Source organism: Pleurodeles waltl, chromosome 3_1 (genome assembly GCF_031143425.1).
Source record: "Pleurodeles waltl isolate 20211129_DDA chromosome 3_1, aPleWal1.hap1.20221129, whole genome shotgun sequence".
NCBI lineage: Eukaryota > Metazoa > Chordata > Amphibia > Caudata > Salamandridae > Pleurodeles > Pleurodeles waltl.
In genome coordinates, this window is record NC_090440.1 from 238,341,951 (window position 1) to 238,364,391 (window position 22,441).

Sequence of the window (22,441 nt, forward strand, 5' to 3'; positions counted from 1 at the left end):
ACAGCTCCGATGAAGGGGCGCGCCTGAAAGGGAGTCAGGTGTAACTTTTGCACGTTTATAGCGAATCCCTGCAAATGCAGAAGGTGCACCAGAGTCTGGAGGTGGGAGACAACAGCCTGAGGCGAGCTCACCTTCAAAAGCTAGTTGTCGAGGTAGGGAAACTGAAAACCCTGACCTGCGCAATTGAGCTGCGACCACCGCCATCACTTTGGGGAACACCCCAGGGGTGCTGGTAAGGCCAAAGGGGACCACGGTAAACTGAAAATGCTCATGGCCTACTGTGAACTGCAAGTAACGTCTGTGGCCAGGTAGGACGAGAATATGGAAATAAGAGTCCTGCAAGTCCAACACTACCATCCAGTCTCCTGGGTCCAGGGCAGATAGAACTTGAGCCAGAGTGAGCATTTTCAACTTCTCCTTCCTGAGGAAGAGATTAAGCGACCGGAGGTCTGAGATCAGGCGGAGGTCCTCGTCCTTTTGGACACCAGAAAGTAGCAGGAATAACAACCACAATCTACTTCTGGTACAGGGATCCTCTCTATGGTTCCCCTGGCCAAGAGAGCCGTAATCTCCTGCCGAAGAAGTTCCAAGTGATCCTCTATCATCCGATCGTAGGATGGTGGCATGGATGGAGGAGTAGTCTATAAGGGGAGGGAGTAGCTCCTTGGGACTATTTGCAAAACCCACCTGTCTGGCCTGATGGACTGCCAGAGGGGCAGGTAATGGTGAATCCTGCCTCCAACCGGTCCCTGGTGGGGAAGCACCAGACTAGGAAGGTTTGGAGGCTGCATGAGTGGGGATGATGGCAAGACCACTGGCTCCCTGATCCACGGGGATGTTGGATTTTACATCCGTGGCCATGCAGAGGCTGTGCAGCATGCATGGCGCAATGGCTGCAGGGGAACAGACGTGGCGTGATGCATCTTCTGTAGGCACGAAAGAGGGTGAAAAGCAGGCTGAGGTGGGCGAGGGGCAGCTGCAAGCCCCAAGAACCTGCCCCTAGCCTGGGACTACTTAAAGCGCTCAGGCATAGAGTCTGTTTTGGCTCTAAAGAAATGGGAGCCATCAAAGGGCATGTCTGTAGGAGTGTATTGGACATCCCCCAAAAAGCCAGACGTCATCAACCAAGCGTGGCGCTTTAAGGCCACCATTGATGCAACCAATCTGCCTAGTGAGTCGATCGTATCCAGCCAACATCGTATTGGGAACTTAGCTGCGTCTTTTCGTCAGCAACAACTTGAGAGAGAATCGCCCGGGCCTCCTATGGGACCTGTGGCAGCCCTTGCGCAACCGTGTCACAAAAGGCATGGGTGTAATGGCCCAAAAGGCATGCATTGTTCATTGACTGCAATGCAAGGCTGAAGGAAGAAAACATCTTCTTCCCAAGCTGATCCAGCCTCTTGGATTCCTTATCCGGGGGTGCAGAAAGGAATGCACTCTGGACGTGGAGACTTGGATAACCAAGTTCTCAGGGGTCGGGTGTCGCATCAGGAACACTGGGTCATTTGGGGCATGTCTATGGTGGAGGGCCATTGACCGGTTCACAGGAGCCCCTGTGCTGCGTTTGGACCAAGTCCCCAGCAGGACATAAGTGAGGGCTTCATTAAAAGAAAAAAGGGGTTCAGAAGAAGCAGCCCCAGGCAGAAGCACCTCTGTCAGGAGTTAGTCTTGAAAGCCACTGAAGACACCTCAAGGTCAACACCTCAGCTGCTCTCCTTACCACCATGGAGCAGGACGCTCCCTTCTCCGTAGCCACTGTAGCCTAAGAAAGTATTACAGCATCAGGTGAAGTGTCCAGAACTCTAGCCTCACGCAGCCTGGAGGTGGTATGACTGATGCCAGTTCAGATACAGGAACGGATCCATGGGTGCCCTCCGGAGTCGAGGCCTAAGCTGCTGCACAGAACCCAAGGCGGCCCCTGCCGATTCTGCAGGACTCAAAGCCGCTCCACTGGAATCAGCCAGCCCAAATATGAGGTGCATAGCTGTCACTGAGTTGGGCAAGGGTTGCTCCGGCTCCCAGACACTTGAGGAGGCATGGAGCCGACGCAGACACAGGCTCCGAGGACAGAGGCCTGGAGATACAATGCTCTTTTTCTTCATTGAGTCGGCTGACGGATGAGGAAGTTGAAGAACGTTTGCACTTCTTTGACTGCTTCTTGTGACTCAATTTACTGATTGTCCCAAGGATTTGAAGTGTGACGACGAAGAATGGTGGCTTCGCAACCGTTCTCTGGACCTTCCTCTTGATAAGATCGGGAGTGACTTGGAGCGCCGGGCCACAAGTATCTTGGCACTTGGGGCACTACATTGGGTCATGGTCACGCACCAAACACCACAAGCACACAAGGTGCAGATCTGTCACGGATGCCATCCGATGACCGGATTAGGAAGGTTTGAACCCTTTCTTGTGTGACGACAATTCGACGTACCAGGAGTGGAAGCACTCAAAAATATTAAACAAAACGTCAAAAAAGCTCAGTCAAATAGTGACTGGGGTACAGATCTGCGCTTGGCTGGCACTGAAAGAAAAGAACAGACACCAGCGTGCCAGGGTGGTGTCTATATAGGTTCCACTAAGTCATGTCCAGCATTCTCAACGTCAATTACGGACGCAGACCTGACCAATGCCACCTCACAGCGCGTAGGGGTACTGCTCAAAAAATACGTCTGGAACCAGACTGACGCCTGGGGACGATTTAAGGTGAGTATTTTGCACCTAGAAGTCTCTATCAGAATATATTTATACTGATGAGGGCTCTTAACAGTTTTGTGGAGATATATTAGTTATTATAGGGTTAAACCTAAAACAGGATAGCCAAACATTGCAGTATGTACAGTTAAAATCTGTGTGTTTTGTGAATAGTTGGGAGTTTTTCAATCACCATCAGAAACTGTTTCATATTTTACAAAGTTCTTGGACCATTCAATAGAAAAAACTTCTGACTGTGTATTTTAAAGTGTGGGTATTCCTCATATACCACCCTCCCTTCCAATAGTGCAAGACAGGTGAATCAAGGTGCAGAATTATTTAAACCTCAGTACACATTTTGTCTATGCCTGTATTCTTCCAGACAGAGTTCCAGATAATGTCTGTAAAGCTTGGTTTGTGGCACTGAGGTTGTACAAGACGTACACAGTACACATGTCTCTGCAATTACTGTTCAGGTACAGTCTTGTTTATCTAGAATAGATCCACAATATGGCTGTCAGCCTGTCTATATGATAAAGTGTCTTCTCCAGGCTAATGCACAGAATAGACACCATAAACTGAATCCTTCTGGATGGTATTGAGCAGAATTCAAGAGTGCATACTGTCTAGAGTGCTGGGTTAAGCCACACTCTGCTTCCTCTTTCAATGCTCAGAAGCAGCAACAGTTTAGGATGCACTCTAGGTAGCAGCTGATACTTTACTGTGCCGCAGAGACCACCAATCAGGGACAGGATCATAGCAAATGTCCATCAGGCAGCACTGAGGCCAAACTGCAATGCCCTATACTCATAAAGCGGGTTTCCAACAATGAAACTGAGGTACTTCCTGTGTTCCGTTGAGAAGTACCTCTATTTTGGTAATCAGGAGTCCTGAAGAAAAACTGATCAGAGCCAACTAAACAGCTGGCAACAGTTAAGCCATTATGAGCATCATGAACCTCTGCAGAAGGACAAATTGGTTTACATCTAAAAGGTAGCAGAACACCCCCCTCCCCCCAATCCCTTTTCCAATCCACAGCAGTAGTGGAAGTAGAAACGTTCTCCGTTTCTGCTCCAGAAACACAGGGCAGAAGTGGCCTGGTTGGAGGTGGTTGAGAAAATTGCAGGAGCATAGCTATTCTTCATAGCTGAGTGAACCCAAACATCAATGATTAGGTGGGCTCAGAAATGGTGGTAAGGAAACGTTCCTTGCCCCAAAAGAAGAGATGTGGCCTCCCTAAAATGGTATTTGGGAAGGTGGCTGGCCCCTAGGGAAGTAATCAGGGCATTTTGGTCATTTTGCCAGATAAGCAGGTTATTTCTTCTCCCTGAATCACATATCTTCCTCTACCTGCTTCTTGCATAGCTACTCAGCTCCTTTGCTGCAAAGAGAGGAAGAGGAAGCACTCACCAATTCTGTAATGACCTTATCAATCTTGTACTGCTGAAGGACCTCATACATCCATGGTTTAAATGAATTATTCTCAATGAAGCATCTAGCTTGAGCACTGAGGACCTGTGCTACCAATGTAAGTACAAAAAACAATATTTAGTGGCCCCTGTGGCAGTGTACTGATCATCAGCCTCTTTTTGTCCACAGCTTCTTTCCACAAGTTGACACGAACTAATACCAGTCTGGGCCACTGTCTGTGAAAAAGGTAGTGAACAAGTTAAATTCATGCCAAAATGGTGGTACCTGTAACTGGCTATGACGAGACTGCTTGCCTGGTGTAGAGTGATGTTATCAGACTGGCACTGCTTTTGTAATTTGTAAAGAGACTTTTGTCTATTTTTCTATGTGGAAGTGCAACACTTTACCCTTAGAATGAGTTACAATCGCCAACACAGATTAAGTTGGGGGAATCCTGGACAAAAAGAAAGGATTAAACTTAGAGGCCTCAGAGTTGTCAAATGGCTTTGAGATTGTGCACACACAGAAAAACTTCTCCTGAGCCTGCTTGTAACGCGTCTCTGTGGCCATGGCTAGCTTAGGTGAGTGTAACGGGGTGTGCCAAAGCACATCACTCTCATACCCAGCCATGGAGGACACAAACAAGAAGTCAGGCAAACATTCGGTTGCAGCCACCTGAGGAAGTAGAAATACATGGCAGCAGAGACAGGAGGAGTTAAAGGTAGAAGGGAGAAGAGAAAAAGAAGGAACAGAACACTGAGGAAGGACTGTCACTGCAGAAAGAGATAGCAGAAATAAAGATACCAAAATAGGAATGGAGCGCAAAAGACCAGGTTAGTGGGAAGTGCCCAGAGCCGTTGGTAGCCCAGCACACTACAATGAAGAGTAGAGCCTTTCCTCTCCTGATGCCATGACATGTGGACCTCGCCAATAATACACGGCTGGTGATATGGAATTCCACTGGATAATTTCTCTTTATTACACTAATGAACCCTAAGAGCACACAGGAGTTCTGTGCTTTAATTTTTCCTGTTTATTTCTTCTCTATATCTAACCCAATATTCTGCCCCCAGTTGAGGAATAAGGAGGGAAACATGATAGAGTAGTTCACTAACTGGTATATCACCTACACGCTTTCGATAAACAGCCAGTGATCATCCTTCCTATAATAAACTGTAGGTGCCGGTTGTAATTTATTTTGTGTTTCAATACTTATTTAGCATCTCTATCTGTTCTGGACAAAAGGAGTAAACGGAAACCTTCCTAGTGGAGCAGACTCTGATGGAAAGATCAAATGAAAGAGAAGATAGTTTATTAGCCATTTGGATACTGCTGAACCTCATACTTGTAACTCATTCTATAGTCTAGATTCCTCTGACTCTGCTATCATGGGACAGTCATCTCAGCAAATAATGCAAACATTAAATCATTCCCCGGCAAGGTCTGAATGGTTAATGCTAACAAAGTCTTGTGATGCCAATGTGGTAGGTCATGTGGTCTCAAGTGTCAGTCTCCTAATCATTATCTTGGCTCTCTCAACCACACTGTATTGTGATGAGGCCCGAGAGATGGATCCTGTAAGGAAAAGCCTCCTTGGCATGGTCACCCCCTAACTTTTTGTCTTTGCTGATGCTAAGTTATGATTGAAAGTGTGCTGGGACCCTGCTAACCAGGCCCCAGCACCAGTGTTCTTTCCCTAACCTGTACCTTTGTCTCCACAATTGGCACAACCCTGGCACTCAGGTAAGTCCATTGTAACTGGTACCCCTGATGCCAAGGGCCCTGATGCCAGGGAAGGTCTCTAAGGGCTGCAGCATGTCTGATGCCACCCTGGGGACCCCTCACTCAGCACATGCACACTGCCTCTCAGCTTGTGTGTGCTGGTGGGGAGAAAATGACTAAGTCGACATGGCACTCCCCTCAGAGTGCCATGCCAACCTCACACTGCCTGTGGCATACGCAAGTCACCCCTCGAGCAGGCCTTACAGCCCTAAGACAGGGTGCACTATACCACAGGTGAGGGCATTTGTGCATGAGCACTATGCCCCTACAGTGTCTAAGCAAAACCTTAGACATTGTAAGTGCTGGGTAGCCATAAGAGTATATGGTCTGGGAGTTTGTAAAACACGAACTCCACAGTTAAATAATGGCTACACTGAAAACTGTGAAGTTTGGTCCAAACCTCTCAGCACAATAAATGCACACTGATGCCAGTGTGTAATTTATTGTAACATACACCCAGAGGGCATCCCAGCGCCCCAGGGCATCCCAGCTAGTGAAGATGCCCGCCCCTCCGGCCACTGCTCCCACTTTTGGCGGCAAGGCTGGAGGAAGTAATGAGAAGAACAAGGAGGAGCCCACTACCAGTCAGGACAGCCCCTAAGGTGTCCTGAGCTGAGGTGCCCCTTGCCTTGAGAAATCCTCCATCTTGAGTTTGGAGGATTCCCCCAGGGAGGAGGCACAAAGAGGGTGTAGCCACCCTCAAGGACTGTAGCCATTGGCTACTGCCCTCCCAGACGTAAACACACCCCTAAATTCAGTATTTGGGGGCTCCCCAGATCCCAGGAAATCAGATTCCTGCAACCTGAAGAAACAAGCTGACCTACAAGCCTGCAGAGAAGGAAGACGACGACAACTGCTTTGGCCCCAGCCCTACCGGCCTGTCTACAAATTCGAAAACCTGCAACCAGCGACGCATCCGACAGGGACCAGCGACCTGTGAAGCCTCAGAGGACTGCCACTCTGCACCCGACGCCCCTGCTTCGCGATCCAAAGAACCAACACCTCAGGGAGGACTCCCCGATGACTGTGAGCCCGTGAGTAACCAGAGACGCCTGCTTTGCACATTTGGACCCGGCTAACCCGGCGCCGCTGAGGGTGTGTTTTGCGTGCCTACTTGTGTCCCTCCCCAGTGCTCTACAAAACCCTCCTGGTCTGCCCCCCGAGGACACAGGTACTTACCTGCTGGCAGACTGGAACCGGAGCACCCGTTCTCCATAGTCGCCTACGTGTTTTGGGCACCTCTTTGACCTCTGCACCTGACCGGCCCTGAGCTGCTGGTGTGGTAACTTTGGGGTTGCCTTGAACCCCCAACGGTGGGCTGCCTATGCCCCAGGACTGAGACTTGTAAGTGTTTTACTTACCTCCTAATCTAACCTTTACTTACCTCACCCAGGAACTGTTGATTTTTGCACTGTGTCCACTTTGAAAATAGCTTATTGCCATTTTTACAAAGACTGTACATGATATTGTTTTCATTCAAAGTTCCTAAAGTATCTAAGTGGAGTACCTTACACTTAAAGTGTTTGATGTAAATCTTCAACCTGTGGTTCTTAAAATAAACTAAGAAAATATATTTTTCAATATAAAAACCTATTGGCCTGGAGTAGTCTGAGTGTGTGTTCCTCATTTATTGCCTTTGTGTGTACAACAACTGCTTAACACTACCCTCTGATAAGCCTACTGCTCGACCACACTACCACAAAATAGAGCATTACAAATATCTACTTTTGCCACTATCTTACCTCTAAGGGGAACCCTTGGACTCTGTGCACACTATTTCTTACTATGAAATAGTATGTACAGAGCCAACGTCCTACAGATCCACTGTGGGAATCATCCATTCTGTAACAGCCAAGACATGCTAGATCCAACATCCGGAGAAGCAGCTGAATTGGAAGGAGCAGGTTGGGTCGAGAACGGAATCTAATGAAACTGCAAAGCAAATAGTGAAATCTGCACTGGAAATGACAGGATCTGCACCTGTAGTGGTAGCCAAGAGACTAACAGTCTTCCATAGTTTAAACTTCACCCTTGAAGCAGCTATGACAGCCTGAGCATTGATAATAGCATGGAGGAAAGTCTGCAGCTGGATCGAAAGGAAGCTGGGAGGGGTTCCTGGAAGACCAGTGGCAAATCCTTGCATCGTGCAAGGCTTTGAATAAAACTAAAAGCCTAGGCCTACTTGTTCATTTAGGGCAGTGATTCTTAACCTTTTGACTTCTGTATACCCCCATGAAATCATTACTGGAGTCTGGGGACCCCTACTGAGCCATTACTGGAAGCTGAGGACTCCAACCTAAGCATTTTTGAATATTTGAATGCCAAAATAATACACAAAAAATACAGAAGCAAGAATTCAAAGAAATGATTAAATACTTTATTTAATTCACAAGTAACCCCCCCCCCCCCCCAGTGCCTCTCCCCCACCCCAAAGTCAACTTAGAAAAGTTGGAGCATTTCTAAATTCAATTGAGGCCACTCATCGTCCATACAATTTTCTGATTGATGCACCAGCACTGCTCAGACAATTCAATCTCAGGATGCTAAGTAAATTTTTTTTAGTGTCCAATTTCAAATTCCTTCTCATTTATAGAACGTTTTAAAATTTCCACTTGTACCTTTTGCTTCTTTATTTACATTTATTTTATTAATCTGTTAATGTTTCATTTTCTAAGCAAGTCAGAACCCCCTAAGTTGGCTTGGCAGGCTCACAGGGGTCCCTGGACAACAGGTTAAAACCACTGATTTAGGGAGATGAAACCCAGGTCTATCTGAAAGCCATAAGGTGATAAAGAAGCAACAGAAGCAATCACAGATGAACTCAAGATGGGAGATTATTAAATAGCACTGCTTTCTGAAGCTACATACAGTAGCCAGGTTGAGAATACAGTGGGTATTAAAATGAGAATTTCTACAAAGGCTGTGTAAAGAAAATTGTCACCTTTCCACCAATACTTTAAGTACACTCCTGCACATAATCGATAGGAGAAATATATTTAATTTGAGCACTCAAATATTTATCATAAAATATATTAAAAAAAGAACACAAGTCACCACAAGAAGGGCAGACAAAAACATTGTAGTGAGCAATAGTTTTAAACTGGACTAAGTATGAATCCACGTGTCGTGCAAATACAAAAAAACAGATTTATTAAAATAAAGATTAACATGCATGCCTTTCTAAAGTTACAGTTCACTCCATCCATGCAGTTAAATGATTATCAGTTAAGAAAAATACAGGAACATTAGTACTAACCTCCTCTTTTTCTAAAAACTCTCTCACATCAGGATCTTGCAATAAGGTAGGATGGGCAACAATTCTCTGAAGGTACCTACAAACCAAGCGGAAACATGTCAGCCACAATAATGAATCTGTCCCATCTCAACGAATAGTTAACAAAAATGCAACTGATTTTATGACTATTTCTAGATTTCCCACAGTGTAACCCAGCACCTTTCATAGATATTTTAGTCATCTTACTGCAAATGTAAGAACGTTCTGCATAGTTTACCCCCCACTGCTGTCGCCCCTAAATTTTGCTGCAAGGTAACTTTGTTACTCCACAATTGGCATACTGGTGCACCATGTAGGTCCCTAGTATATGCTACTTAGGTACCCAGGGCAGTGGTAAACTAGTGGTCTCCCATGGGCTGCAGCATGCATTGAGCCGCTCATGCAAACTGTGACTGCAGGCCTGTCTTTGCAGCCTGCATGAAATGGTGCATGCACCTTTCACTCCACATATAAGGTTTGCCTTATATCATGGTCAATGTACTTTACCCCTGTAAGTCACCCCTGAGGTAGGCCTTTTAGCCCAAAGGGAGGGTGCATGGTTTTAAGTGTGAGGGAGCCACTGCACGAGAAGGGGTTCCCCTACTCCAGACTCCATTCCGGAGGCTTTGTAAATGTGGCAAAGCTATCTTAAGGTATGCAGTGGACACTGGTCAACACTAATGGTCCAACTACATCATGGATTCACTGAACACAGCCATGTTTGGTATCAAACATGGTAGAATCATGCAACTACACCAATTCCAGTGTTAGTTGCATGATACAACGTGCTCTGGGGGTTCCCCATGTCTGTCTTTATAGACTTGCAGGGTCTGCATGCCCGCCCGCACTGCTGCCGACCCCAGAAACTGTTCTGCCCTTGTGCTACTGAGCCTAACTCGGGCAGGGGAAGGCAAAACAAGGGATTTCCTGTAGGTCAGAGGCGTGACCACCTCTTCTTTAGAAATAGGTGTCTCTGGGCTAGGGTGGAGGTGCCTCTGAGTGTCACCAGACTGCTTTGAAGGGCACGTTTGGTGCCCTCCTTGCATAAATCTGTTTGAACCAGTGCAGGAACCCCTAGTTCTCACTCTAGTGCGAAACCACACACAGGACAGAGGAGTGACCACGCTCCTGTCCAGCTCCTCCCCTAGGAGCACAAAGCTTTGCCAGGTGGCCCCTAGGTTCTTACCATCTTGGAAATAAGATGAGCAGAGGCTCCTTGGAGCATATGACTGGTTAGTCCAGTTGGGTGACGTCCCTAAATACCTTTGATCGGTGGGTCACTGCAGTTAGTGTTGAACCCTCTCCCTGGGTTACTTAAGAGCTCCCCCAAGGGTGGGACCCCAGATTCCTCAGCAACACTCCAGGAACCATCTGCAAGTCTCATCTGTGAGACACTTCTGCAACCTGGACAACGGAACCACTGCTGTTCTCTGCTGGAACGAGAATCAAGACTGTAACCAGTCAGAGGTTGCTGCAACTTTGTTTCTACTTTCTGCAAAGACTTCTGCAACCCCTTGGCCGTGCAGTCTCCCGAGACACTGGGATTCTGTCTGCACTTTGGAAAACAAGGAGGAATCTCCCCTAGAGTGAAGGAGTCACTCCATTGCATGATTGTGGATCCTGCTGTCCCAAGGACTCCCCAAGGCTCTGCAACACAGGTAATGGTTCTGGCGCTCTCCAGAATTCTGTCCTATCTTCCTTGCAACTGGGAAGTTTGTGGTCCCTCGCTGGAGCTGCCAGGCTGGAACCCCTGTGCACTGCGTTTGCTTGTCATTGCCAAGGTTTGCTGGCTCTTCAGTCTGAGGATCTCCTACCTGCAAAAAGCCGAGGCCTCCAGCAGTCCCCAAGTACGATTTCTACCCTGCAACTCCTGTGGCATGGGCATTCCTCTCTGCTACTCCCTGTGCCTGCTGCCCTGCTGTGGGACGCAACGATTCCACCTGGTTCTCCTGCTTGCTGAGGGCTGGCCCTGAGCTACCTACCAAGGTTGGGTCATCTGGACCTTGCTGGTCCCCCAAACTACTGCAAACTCTGCACAATGGTTCCTTGCATTTTCCAAGGCATGTTAGTGGTCCTGCTGACCACTGACCTCTCTGCAGTCCCGAAGACTGACAGGGGGCAGCTCGTAGATGACTCCTGGGATCCTCCTGCATCACCTGGACTCCACAGCTACACTTCTTTGTCCACCATCCTGCAGGAAGCATCACCAACAAGGGTGGGCACTGCCCTCCTGCACTGCCTGAGCACCTCTGGGTAACTCTGCCCCCTCTCTCCTCACGCCCTCTTCTTCCGGAATCCATGCATGGGTTTAACCGAGCTGGTCCACAGATCACGGCAGCAGCTGGACAACCAAGGTTCCCACTGACTTCCGCAGGAGGTTCCAACACAACTTTACCCCTATGCACATGGGCTCCTGGTGTAGGTACTCCACTGTTCTGGATATCCACGTGTGGGGTACTATCCAACCTCCTTTATCCCAGCAGGTTTCCTCTGAGTCCTTTGGAAAGGGTCCCTAAAACGCGGAAACTCGAACCGCGACTTTCCCATGTTATCCTATGGACACTGACCCAAGATTTCTACTCTGCACACGGGCATCTGGGGAATCCTACTTATCTTTGGGGAATCCTACTTATCTTTGGGGTGTTAGTACTTCCCCTGTCCTAAGGGGACTTGGGTGGTAGTGTGGGTTTGGTTGTGGTTTTCGCATCCAATTTCTTTTTTAGTATATAGTTTGGCCTCCTTCATAGGGGCACATGTTATTTTGGTCCTTTACGTACCTGTTGCTAAGTGCATTTTTGTATGATCATATCTCCAGTTAAGAGATATAACCAAGTTAGTTCTAGAGTGTGCGTTATAATAAATATTTTACTAACACCTGTGTGGTTCTTTCCTGTGTGTACGTCACTGACAGATCTGTGTATTTACAACCACTTTACACCCCCCTGTATAAGCCTTAGCTGTTTTCCACAGTTACCCTTATGAGAACTCTGGCTATCTAGAGCCATCTACACTATCTCTAAGGGTTGCCTTGACTCAGTACAGGATGCCTCACCTGGACACCATATATTGAGCCAGCCTCATACATTGGTTGGTTAGCTACACACTGTACTTTATGCGAATCAGTTTTTTTTAGATTGGGTTTTTACGGTTTGGCATAGCCTTTCACCAATCTTTGGGAAACACTTTAGACCACTAGGGTAGGGCAGATACACATAGACTACACTAGCACCATATTTTAAGTTGAGAAATCTAGGTAGACCCAGGAGTCTGGATATAGCATCCTTAGATTCCAGGAACTTAAATCTGTGTAGGTCTAGGAAACTGAAGACACAGAGTACCCCTACTAAACCTCAGCTCCTAGAACTGCTCATACAATATGACCTCCAGCATCCTGAAAGGCAGGAAGAGCAGGGAGACCAAGGTGAGGGATGACTTCTCAGAGGTAGGCCAGAAAGTACCCTATACCTCAGGCTCTGCCTCTGACCATGTCCTGGAGGACTCCGAGGGGGCCTCTAAGGAGAACCCTGGGACTGCAGATGGAGGTACTCATAGTAGAGAAGGGGGCCATAGAGGTAGATCCACTTTTACTCCCCCCAGGAGTGTCCAAAGGATTTCTAGGAGGAATAGATCCTCCTCAACATCCTCCTCACTCTCCTCAGCATCCTGTGCGGAGCCCCCCTAACCACTCAGAGAAATTGGTGTTAGACAGAGGTTACCACCTGCTCAAGCTTTAGAAAGCTAAGCTTAGGATGAAAAGGGAGCGGTTGGCCCTTGATAGAGAGGCCCTAGAGGTGGAAAGGGAGAGGAGGAGGAGTTGAAGGTTTGAACCCAATGGTGCCAGCACACAAGACTCCAGTGTCAGAGAGGAATACTTCGATTCTAGGAATCGCAGCAAGATAGTTCCCCCTTACAAATCTGGGGGTGACATTCACAAGTGAGTAATTGCTCTGGAGAGGGCCCGTACAGTCCTAAAGGTCCCCCATAGGCAGTGGGCAGCTACCCTGTTGCTCTCCTTTGCATACAAAGGTAGAGAAAACATTTTGGCAGTTAGGGAAGAGGATGCAGGCAACTACCAAGTTATGAAAGAGGCACTTATTAATGGGTTTGGGCTTACTACTGAGGAATACAGGATTAAGTTCTGGGAAACCCAGAAGGATTCCTCTCAAAATTGTTCAGTTAAAGCTCTTGAAGGCTGGCTGCATGGTAGTAATGTACACGACTATGAAGAGTTGTACAATTTGATCATGAGAGAGCACAGCTTTAATAACTGTCTGAAAAACTGCCCCAATACCTGGTGGACTCAGCTGAGCTCTCCCCAAGAATGAGGAAAGAAGGCAGACAAATTGTCCTCACCAGGGTGAGTAGCAAAACTCACTGTGGGGGTCACCAGAAGAAAAATAACACTTCTAAGTCCCAAAAGAAGGATGGGGAGAAGCTTAAAGACAAAAATAAAGTCTTCTTCAGGTCCACAATAGTCCTCTGGGTGTGGGTCCAAATCCCCCTCTCCCTCTAATAAGAAACCCTGGTGCTTTCTGTGTAATGAAAAAGGCCACAGGACATCTGATCCCAGTTGTCAGAAGAAAAGCACCAAGACTACTACTATTAACTCCCTTAGTGCCCCTAGCAGTATCACTGGTAGTAGTACCACATCCAATGGGGTTGCAGGGTTCACCTTGGGTGCTGCAGTGTAGTCTGGCCTAGTCAAAGAAACCACTGAGGTTGTCCTGATATCAGAGGGTGGCTCTGACCTTGACACACTGGCTGCCTGGCCTCCCAATATGAGGAAATACAATGTTCCCCTGTTAATGGTATTGAGGCAGAAACTTACAGGGGCAAAAAACTGATGTCACCTGAGCAAATTCTACTTGGGTACAACTACTAAGTGGCCAACGGTGATAACACCACTAAGTGCCACCCCGTGGCAGTTGTTAATTTTAGCCTTGGGAGGGGTAGTTACTGGCCATAAGAAAGTTGTAGTATCCTCATCTATTCCTGTAGAATGTCTTATGGGTAATGATTTGGAGACTTCAGCCTGGGCTGAAGTGGAGTGAGTGTGTGGCAACTAGAGCACAGGTCAAGAAACAAGGAAAATAAGGAGCATTGGAGCTTGGAACAATGACCCAGGCTTGTCTCAAAGAGAGAGGTAGGAAGGGTAAAAAGGTAACCTCTACCCAGACCTCGTGTGAGGATCAGTCTCCTCAGGGAGATGATCTTGCCACTTGTAAAGAACCTGCACCAGAGGAGCATGGTCCTGGCAAAGCTCTTGGGAGCAGGGGGACCCTCCAGGAGGGAACCGAGTCTTGAGCAGAAATCCTGCCCCTCTCTTGAAGGTATCAGACAGCAAGCTGCTGCAGAAGAGGCAGGGGATGTCAGTGGATCCTATAGATACTACTGGGAAAATGGTCTCCTTTACTTTGTGGCTAGAGACCCCAAGCTTGGTGCTGCCAGGAGGTTGGTCATTCCTCAGACGTTTAGGGAGTTCTTAATGACCCTAGCACGACATTCCCTTGCAGGACATCTTGGGCAAAACAAAACTTGGGACAGACTTGTCCTACACTTTCACTGGTCCCATATGTCCGAAGACAGCAAGGAGTTTATTCGCTCCTGTATCACCAACCAAGCCAGTGGCAAGTCAGGTGGCACTACAAAGGCCCCCTTAATCCCACTACCAGTGGTTGGGTTTCCCTTTGAAAAGGGTAGAGATTTACATTGTTGTTCCCCTTGACCATCCTACAGCCTCTTAGAACAGATTTATTGTAGTGGTGGTGGACCATGCCACCAGGTAACCAGAAGCTATTATCCTTAAGACTAATACAGCACATGCAGTGGCCTAAGACCTTCTAGAATTTTTTTCCAGAGTGGGTTTTCCTAACAACGTGGTGTCATACAGGGGTGCAAACGTCATGTCTGACTACCTGAAAGCCATGTGGAAGGAGTGCTGTGTGACTTATAAATTTACCACCCCCTTACCATCCAAAATGAAACAGATTAGTTGAACGATTCAACAAAACCCTTAAAGGTATGATCATGGGACTCTCTGAAATAATTAAGAGGAGATGGGATGCCCTACTACATTGCCTTTAGTTAGCCTACAGAGAGGTTCCACAGAAGGGAGAGGGTCCAGCCCATTTGAGCTTCTATGTGGGCATTCAGTTAGGAGTCCTCTTTGTCTGGTGAAGAAGGGATGGGCGCAGACTCTCAAACCCCCCAAACAGGATATTGTGGACTATGTACTAAGCCTACAGTCTGTTATGGCTGAGTATATGAAGAAGACCACTAAAAACCTTGAGGCCGAACAGGAGCTGCAAAAGCAATGACATGACCAAAAGGCTGTGCTGATTGTTTACCAGCTAGGACAGAAAGTATGGGTTTTGGGGACTGTGGCCCCAAGTGCACTCCAAGGCAAGTGGAGTGGCCCCCACACAATTGTGAAAAAGGTGAGGTCACCTACTTGGTTGACCTGGGCACACCACAAAGCCCCCACAGGGTTCTTCATGTGAATCGCCAAAAGGCGTATTTTGACAGTGCTGTTATGAGCTTTCTCATGGCCACTGATGAAGGGCAGGAAGAAGAGTGACCCTCTCCCTGACCTTCTATCCCACAACCTTTGTGATGGTTCAGAGGATGGGGTAGTCTTTTCTGATTGCCTCACTAAACAGTAACAAGCTGACTGCAGATAAGTTCTCAGCTAGTTTTCAGAACTCTTTTCCCCAATACCGTGTTAGAGAACCTGGTGGGCCCATGATGTGGACACAGGTGATTGTCTGCCTATTAATTAACAGTATTAACACTAATGGATCAAACAAAGCATCCTCAACATTGCTAAGTTCATTAAACCCCTGAGAGGACATATTGGTCAAGGTCTTTGGTGGAGGGTTCACGGGTATGCAAATATGCAAGATCGTTTTTCAATAACAAAAACCTGGACAGTATGAAAGTAGAAAATGCAGTTGTTGATGGATAGTCTACAATGAAAGCCTTTAAAAGTCGACCGTCAGTGAGGCAAACTCGGTGGAGCAGTCTTGAGGCAGATGTTGAGACTTTGGGGGCCATCAACAAGCAGTGCAACAACTTCGTTGTTGATGGGTAATTGTCAACCAGCACTGAATGTCAAAGGAGCAAATCAAGAGTCGAAAGGCATAGTCATGAAAGTAGAGCCAACAAGCCTATGAAATGTTACCTTCTCTAGGGACCTGCCATTAGAACCACTGCACTGCTTTTCAGAAGTAGGATGAAGAAATTCTACCATTAGTTTCTTTTATAAACCATCTTTTGTGATGCCATCTGCTACGGTTCCTCTACCAGACCTTTTCAGGACAATTGAAAGCATTCATAGAACTTGTGTTGGGAATGCAGTGCCAAATCTTGTTTTCACAAACCGGTTTGAACCCCATTCTGTCTTGAGAAAGACTGACTGGTTTGGACAACAGCTTTAGTACCGGTTCACCAGCAGTAGCCTCTTCCAGGGCCCTTCGAGTTATGTCCTGGAGTATAGCAGGCTTGAGGGCGAAGGCTGATGAGTGATTGGTTGAAATTGCTTACTTCTTTTGATGTTACATAATTCCAGGAAACATGGGGTCTTAACTGGAGGATTTCATGTGAATGGTTATTTGTCTTTCTCAACTAATGCTCTGCTCTAGCCAAGTGGTAGGCCCAGTGGGGATCTGATGACATTGGTCAAGGCAGATCAAGCTTATAGCATGGAAGAGATTGTGGGAGTTTCTCCTCATATTCTTGGGGTACTCCTAAAATTCAAGAATAATATTGGGGTTTTATGTGCTAACGTCTACAAAGCTGTAGATGGGAATTAATCAGAGGATGTTTGACCTTGTTAAGTTCTTGTGTTCATATGTTATTCTTAACTCCTCCTGAACTTAAATCAATTTTGCTACTTGGTGAATTTAATCTGCACCCCTGCAAAGGTTGTCATCTCTACGAAGATCAAGAGGTTGGGGATTTTCAAAATCAAGTTAATCTTATTCATACGAGACAAGGGGAAATTATGAATGATGTCAGCTGAGCTTAATCTAGTTAGTCTCCAGTGTCTAGAGAGCCTGCAAGAAGGACACTTTGCCCCTACTTTTAACCCCTTCGCAGCCAGGCCTTTTCCCCCTCCTGTGCCGAGCCTTTTTTGGCTATTTGGGGCAGTTCGCACTTAGGCCCTCATAACTTTTTGTTCACATACCAAATTTGCGTTCTTTTTTTCCCCAACATCCTATGGATTCTAGAGATACCCAGACTTTGTGGGTTCTCTTGAAGGAGACCAATAAATTATCCAAAATACAGTGAACATTTTGTTTTTTTTCCAAAAAAATGGGAAAAAGGGCTGCAGAAGGCAGCTTGTGGGTTTTTCCCTGAAAATGGCATCAAAAAAGGGTTTGCGGTGGCAAGATTACCATTTTCCCAGCCTTCAGGAACAGGCAGACTTGAATTGGAAAACCCAATTTTTCAATACAATTTTGACATTTTACTGGGACATACCCCATTTTTACTATTTTTTGTGCTTTCAGCCTCCTTCCAGTTAGTGACCAAAATGGGTGAGAAACCAATGCTGGATCCCAGACAGTTAAACATTTCTGAAAAGTAGACAAACTTCTGAATTCAGCAAGGGGTCATTTGTGTACATCCTACAAGTGTTTCCTACAGAAAATAACAGCTGAAATAAAAACATATTGAAACTGAGGTGAAAAAAACAGCCATTTTTCTCCATGTTTTACTCTGTAACTTTTTCCTGCGATGTCAGATTTTTGAAAGAAATATACCGTTAAGTCAGCTGGAATCTTCTGGTTGTGGGGATATATAGGGCTTGTAGGTTCATCAAGAACTATAGGTACCCAGAGCCAATAAATGAGCTGCACCTTGCAATGGGTTTTTATTCTATACCGGGTATACAGCAATTCATTTGCTGAAATATAAAGAGTGAAAAATAGCTATCAAGAAAACCTTTGTATTTCCAAAATGGCCACACAAGATAAGGTGTTGAGAAGCAGTGGTTATTTGCACATCTCTGAATTCCGGGGTGCCCATACTAGCATGTGAATTATAGGGCATTTCTCAAATAGACGTCTTTTTTACACACTGCCTTACATTTGGAAGGAAAAAATAAAGAGAAAGACAAGGGGCAATAACACTTGTTTTGCTATTCTGTGTTCCCCCAAGTCTCCCGATAAAAATTATACCTCACTTGTGTGGGTAGGCCTAGCGCCCACGACAGGAAATGGCCCAAAACACAACGTGGACACATCCCATTTTTTGACAGAAAACAGGGGTGTTTTTTGCAAAGTGCCTACCTGTAGATTTTGGCCTCTAGCTCAGCCGGCACTTCGGGAAACCTACCAAACCTGTGCATTTTTTAAAACTAGAGACCAAGGGGAATCCAAGATGGGGTGACTTGTGGTGCCCTGACCAGGTTCTGTTACCCAGAATCCTTTGCAAACCTCAAAATTTGGCAAAAAAAACACGTTTTCCTCACATTTCGATGACAAAGTTCTGGAATCTGAAAGGAGCCACAAATTTCCTTCCACCCAGCGTTCCCCCAAGTCTCCCGATAAAAATGGTACCTCACTAGCGCCCACAAAAGGAAATGGCCCAAAACACAACGTGGACACATCACATTTTTTCACAGAAAACAGGTGTTTTTTGCGAAGTGCCTACCTGTGGATTTTGGCCTCTAGCTCAGCCGGCCCCAGGGGGGGGCAGAAATGGCCTAAAATAAATTAGCCCCCCCACAACCCCCCCGGGAAGCGACCCTTGCCTACGGGGTCGCTCCCCCTGTGTGACATTGGCGAGATCCCCGGTGCCTAGTTGTTTCTGCCCCCGTTGGGACATAAAATCGGCTGATTTGCCCCCAAGGGGGGCAGAAATGGTCTAAATACAATTTGCCCCCCAGGGGAGCGACCCTCGCCATCTCTAAAAAAAACAAGCCCTGGCGCCTAGAGGTTTCTGCCCCCACCCCTGGGGGCAGATCGGCCTAATAACAATAGGCCGATCTCCCCCACGGGGGAGCAGAAATGGGCTAAAATAAATTCCCCCCCCCCCCCAACCCCTAGTGGTTTCTGCCCCACCTTGGGAGCAGATCGGCCAAATAAAAATAGGCTGATCTGCACCCCAGGGGGGGCAGAAATGGCCTAAATAAATTTGCCCCCCAGGGGAACGACCCTTGCCTAAGGGGTCGCTCCCCTTGCGTGAAATTCACAGAAAAAAAACAAAAAAACTCCCTGGTGTCTAGTGGTTTCTGTCCCCCTTGGGGGAAGATTGGCCTCATAAAAATAGGCCAATCTGCCCCCAAGGGGGGCAGAAATGGCCTAAATATAATTTGCCCTTTGCCTAAGGGGTCGCTCCCCACCTCAAAAATACAATACAAAACAAAAAAAACAAAAATTGCCCTGGTGCCGAAAGGTTTCTGCCTAATTATAGGCCGGGAGTGACCCTTGCCCAAGGGGTCACTCCCTTATGCCAATTTCAACAACAAAAAAATCCCTGGTGTCTAGTAGGCGTTTTAGCAGCCGGATTGCTTTCAATCTGGCTGCTAAAACGCTGAGAGAGACTTCAAAGGGAAGGAAATACATTTCCTTCCCTTTGAAGCCTCTCCGGGCCTCCTCCACGTGATCGGAAGAGAAATGCAAAGCATTTCTCTTCCAATCGCGCTGATGGGAAGAGGCCTTGTGACAATCAGCGCGTGATCGTGCGCTGATGTCACAGGGGGGGTGAGGGGGACGGGGGTGGAAGGGGAAGGGCTTCCCCTTCCATCCCTGCCTTGTGGGGGGTGGAACCCCTCAGAGGGAGCGCTACCGCTTCCTCTGGGCTCTGTGCCCAGGACGTAATGGTTATGTCCTGGGCACACGAGCACTGTGCCTCATGACGTAACCATTACATCCTGGGCACAGAAGGGGTTAAGGGTCATGGGAGAGGGTCTAATACTGACTGTATTTATGTTTCTGCGGTTTTGTTCCCCTTACTTATCTCCTTCTAGGTGAATTGGAATAGTTTTAGTGATCATAACCCACTCACTGATGGTTTTCATTGGTATAATGAGACAGGGGAACTTAGCCATTATTCTCCTAAAGTGAGGTCTTCAGATCAAGGTCGAAGACTCAAGTGGTGCAAAATAATTACAGAGCAGTTCCCTGCCAGATTAGATGCATCCTGCCCTCAATAATTCCAGATTTGTCTTGATACTGAGGCCCTCAACTATAGTATCTTAGCAGCATATGACAAGATCTGTCATAATATCAACAAAGCCTTGACTAAGCTGGCCAGGAAGGCCCCCTCACTTTCTGTCACTGGTTTAATAATGACTGCATGCAGGCCAAAAAGGCACTCCTTTCTGCACTAAAAAAACAACAACCCCAGGAAACAGGGGAGGTAAGACAGTGAAGTGTTATAAAATAAATAATAACTAAATAAAAAAGGAAGCTAGACCTAAAAAAAATAATTATGGGAGGATCTGCTTGAGGCTTGCTGCCAGATGTCTAGCATGCTATTTGGAAAGTGGTCAATCATCCCTTTTTTTAAAGCTAAAGAAGGGGATCAGGCCGTCTTAGTACCTGCCCAAGCATGGGAGTCCCATTTTTCTTTCTTACTTATTGAGTATGAGCCCACTTCCTCACCCCCTCTTCCGTATCAGGAATCTCATATCAGTCTATCATGGTAAGAAGTTAGAGATTCCACCGAATCTCTTCCTTTGTGAAAGGCGCCTGGGGCAAATGGTGTTCCTGGGGACCTATTTAATTCCTCCTCTGTGGCTTAATTCTATTATTGTACCGCTCTTTAAGAAGGGTAATAAGAGTGACCCCTCTTGCTATAGGCTCATTTCTTCAAATTGAGGTCAAGGTCAAGTTCATAGGCAGGATCGTGTTGAACAGATTAACCCAATGGGCGGAAGACAGAAATATTTTATCTGATATTCAATATGGGTTTCGCCCAGGGCACGGTCGAACAGAACCTGAATATCTACCTCACTGTCACTACATATGTTAGGGCAAACAGGGGTTTCCTGCATCTTGCCTTTATGGACCTCAGCTCTGCCTTCAACAAAGTGAACAGAGAAAAACTCTAGGCATAGCTGAGCTCCATTGGGGGTGGATGTGAATTTGGTAAATTTTCTGAGGGATCTTCATCAGGGCCTGACTGCCTCTGTCCGATATGGGAGTAATGGTGGATTCACTAGGCACTTTTCTCTTAGGGAGGAGGGATCGGCAGGGATGTATTTTGGCCCCTTTTCTTTTCATCATGTATGTTAATTGGCTGGAGAGTGCACTTTTAGAGCTGGGGATCGATGTGCCAAAAGCTGGGGGGCAGGTCCCTCCCTGCTCTTTTATATGCAGACAATGCTGTTTTAATTGCTCGAACTGCCAAAAGTCTGCAAAAGCTTTTAGATATCTTTGTTAATTTTATGGCCAGCTTGGGTCTCATAACTAATTTTACAAAGTCACACATGATGGTTCTTGGGCCACAAAAGCACAAAAAGTGCAATCTCGTGTTCAGGGGCAAATTAAAAGTAAGTTGGAAACCTTTACTTATTTGGGAGTTTTAATAGACTCCAAACTTAATTGGTAGCCCCTAATTAAGAAAAATGTAAGTAAAACAAAAAGGATCTGTGCAGCTGTTTGTGACTTTTCATCCCGATTAGGCCATAAACCCTTCAGGACCATGCTGGAGATCTACAAAGCCAAATGTCTACACCTTTGCTTGTGACATTTGGGGATATACAAATATAGATCCTCTGGGAGTGGCAGAGTATTAAATTTTTAAGGGGGTCTTTTGGGTGTTGGGCAAAGCACTGCTTTTGAGATCTTACATGAAGAGCTAGGATTGGGTTATATTGGGGATCATATCCGTCTGTGTCCACTGCTGTTGTGGTGCATCATCTGGCGGAAGGTTGAATTGAGCCTTAACAGGTTGGTTACTGAAGACTGTATGCACCTAGATGATATGCCCAACATAACTTGCCTGGCATATGTTAAGGATAATTCTAGAGCTCTGGGGAAGCCAGTGCTTTTTTTTTTAAATCCTAGGGGTATTACCAAGCAGAATGCAATTTGGTTGCGAAAGGCTTTTTTTCAAAGAAAGTGGCAGCAAAGAGAGAAGGCTCTGCTTTGGAAAAAGTGAAATTTCCTAAATTTGCCATGATAAAAACCGTTCCTGGTATTGAGCCATACCTCCTTTTGGATATGGCCAGCTGCTTGCGTCGAGTACTTACCTATTTCAGGTTGGGTTTATTCCATTAGTAGACTGCCCCAATGCGGACATGGTGTTAAAGTTCTGATCCCCCAATTTGCTTTG

The 22,441-nt window shown here is 46.6% G+C and overlaps 1 protein-coding gene across 1 annotated transcript in view; it reads right to left on the bottom strand.

The window, feature by feature from the left end:
• Positions 1-22,441, bottom strand: part of SNX1 (sorting nexin 1) — a 470,987-nt gene that overhangs the window by 229,735 nt on the left and 218,811 nt on the right. The window contains exon 8 of the mRNA XM_069222309.1: positions 9,140-9,215. Coding sequence (XP_069078410.1) covers positions 9,140-9,215 — 76 coding nt within the window. The remainder of the gene's footprint in view (positions 1-9,139; positions 9,216-22,441) is intronic.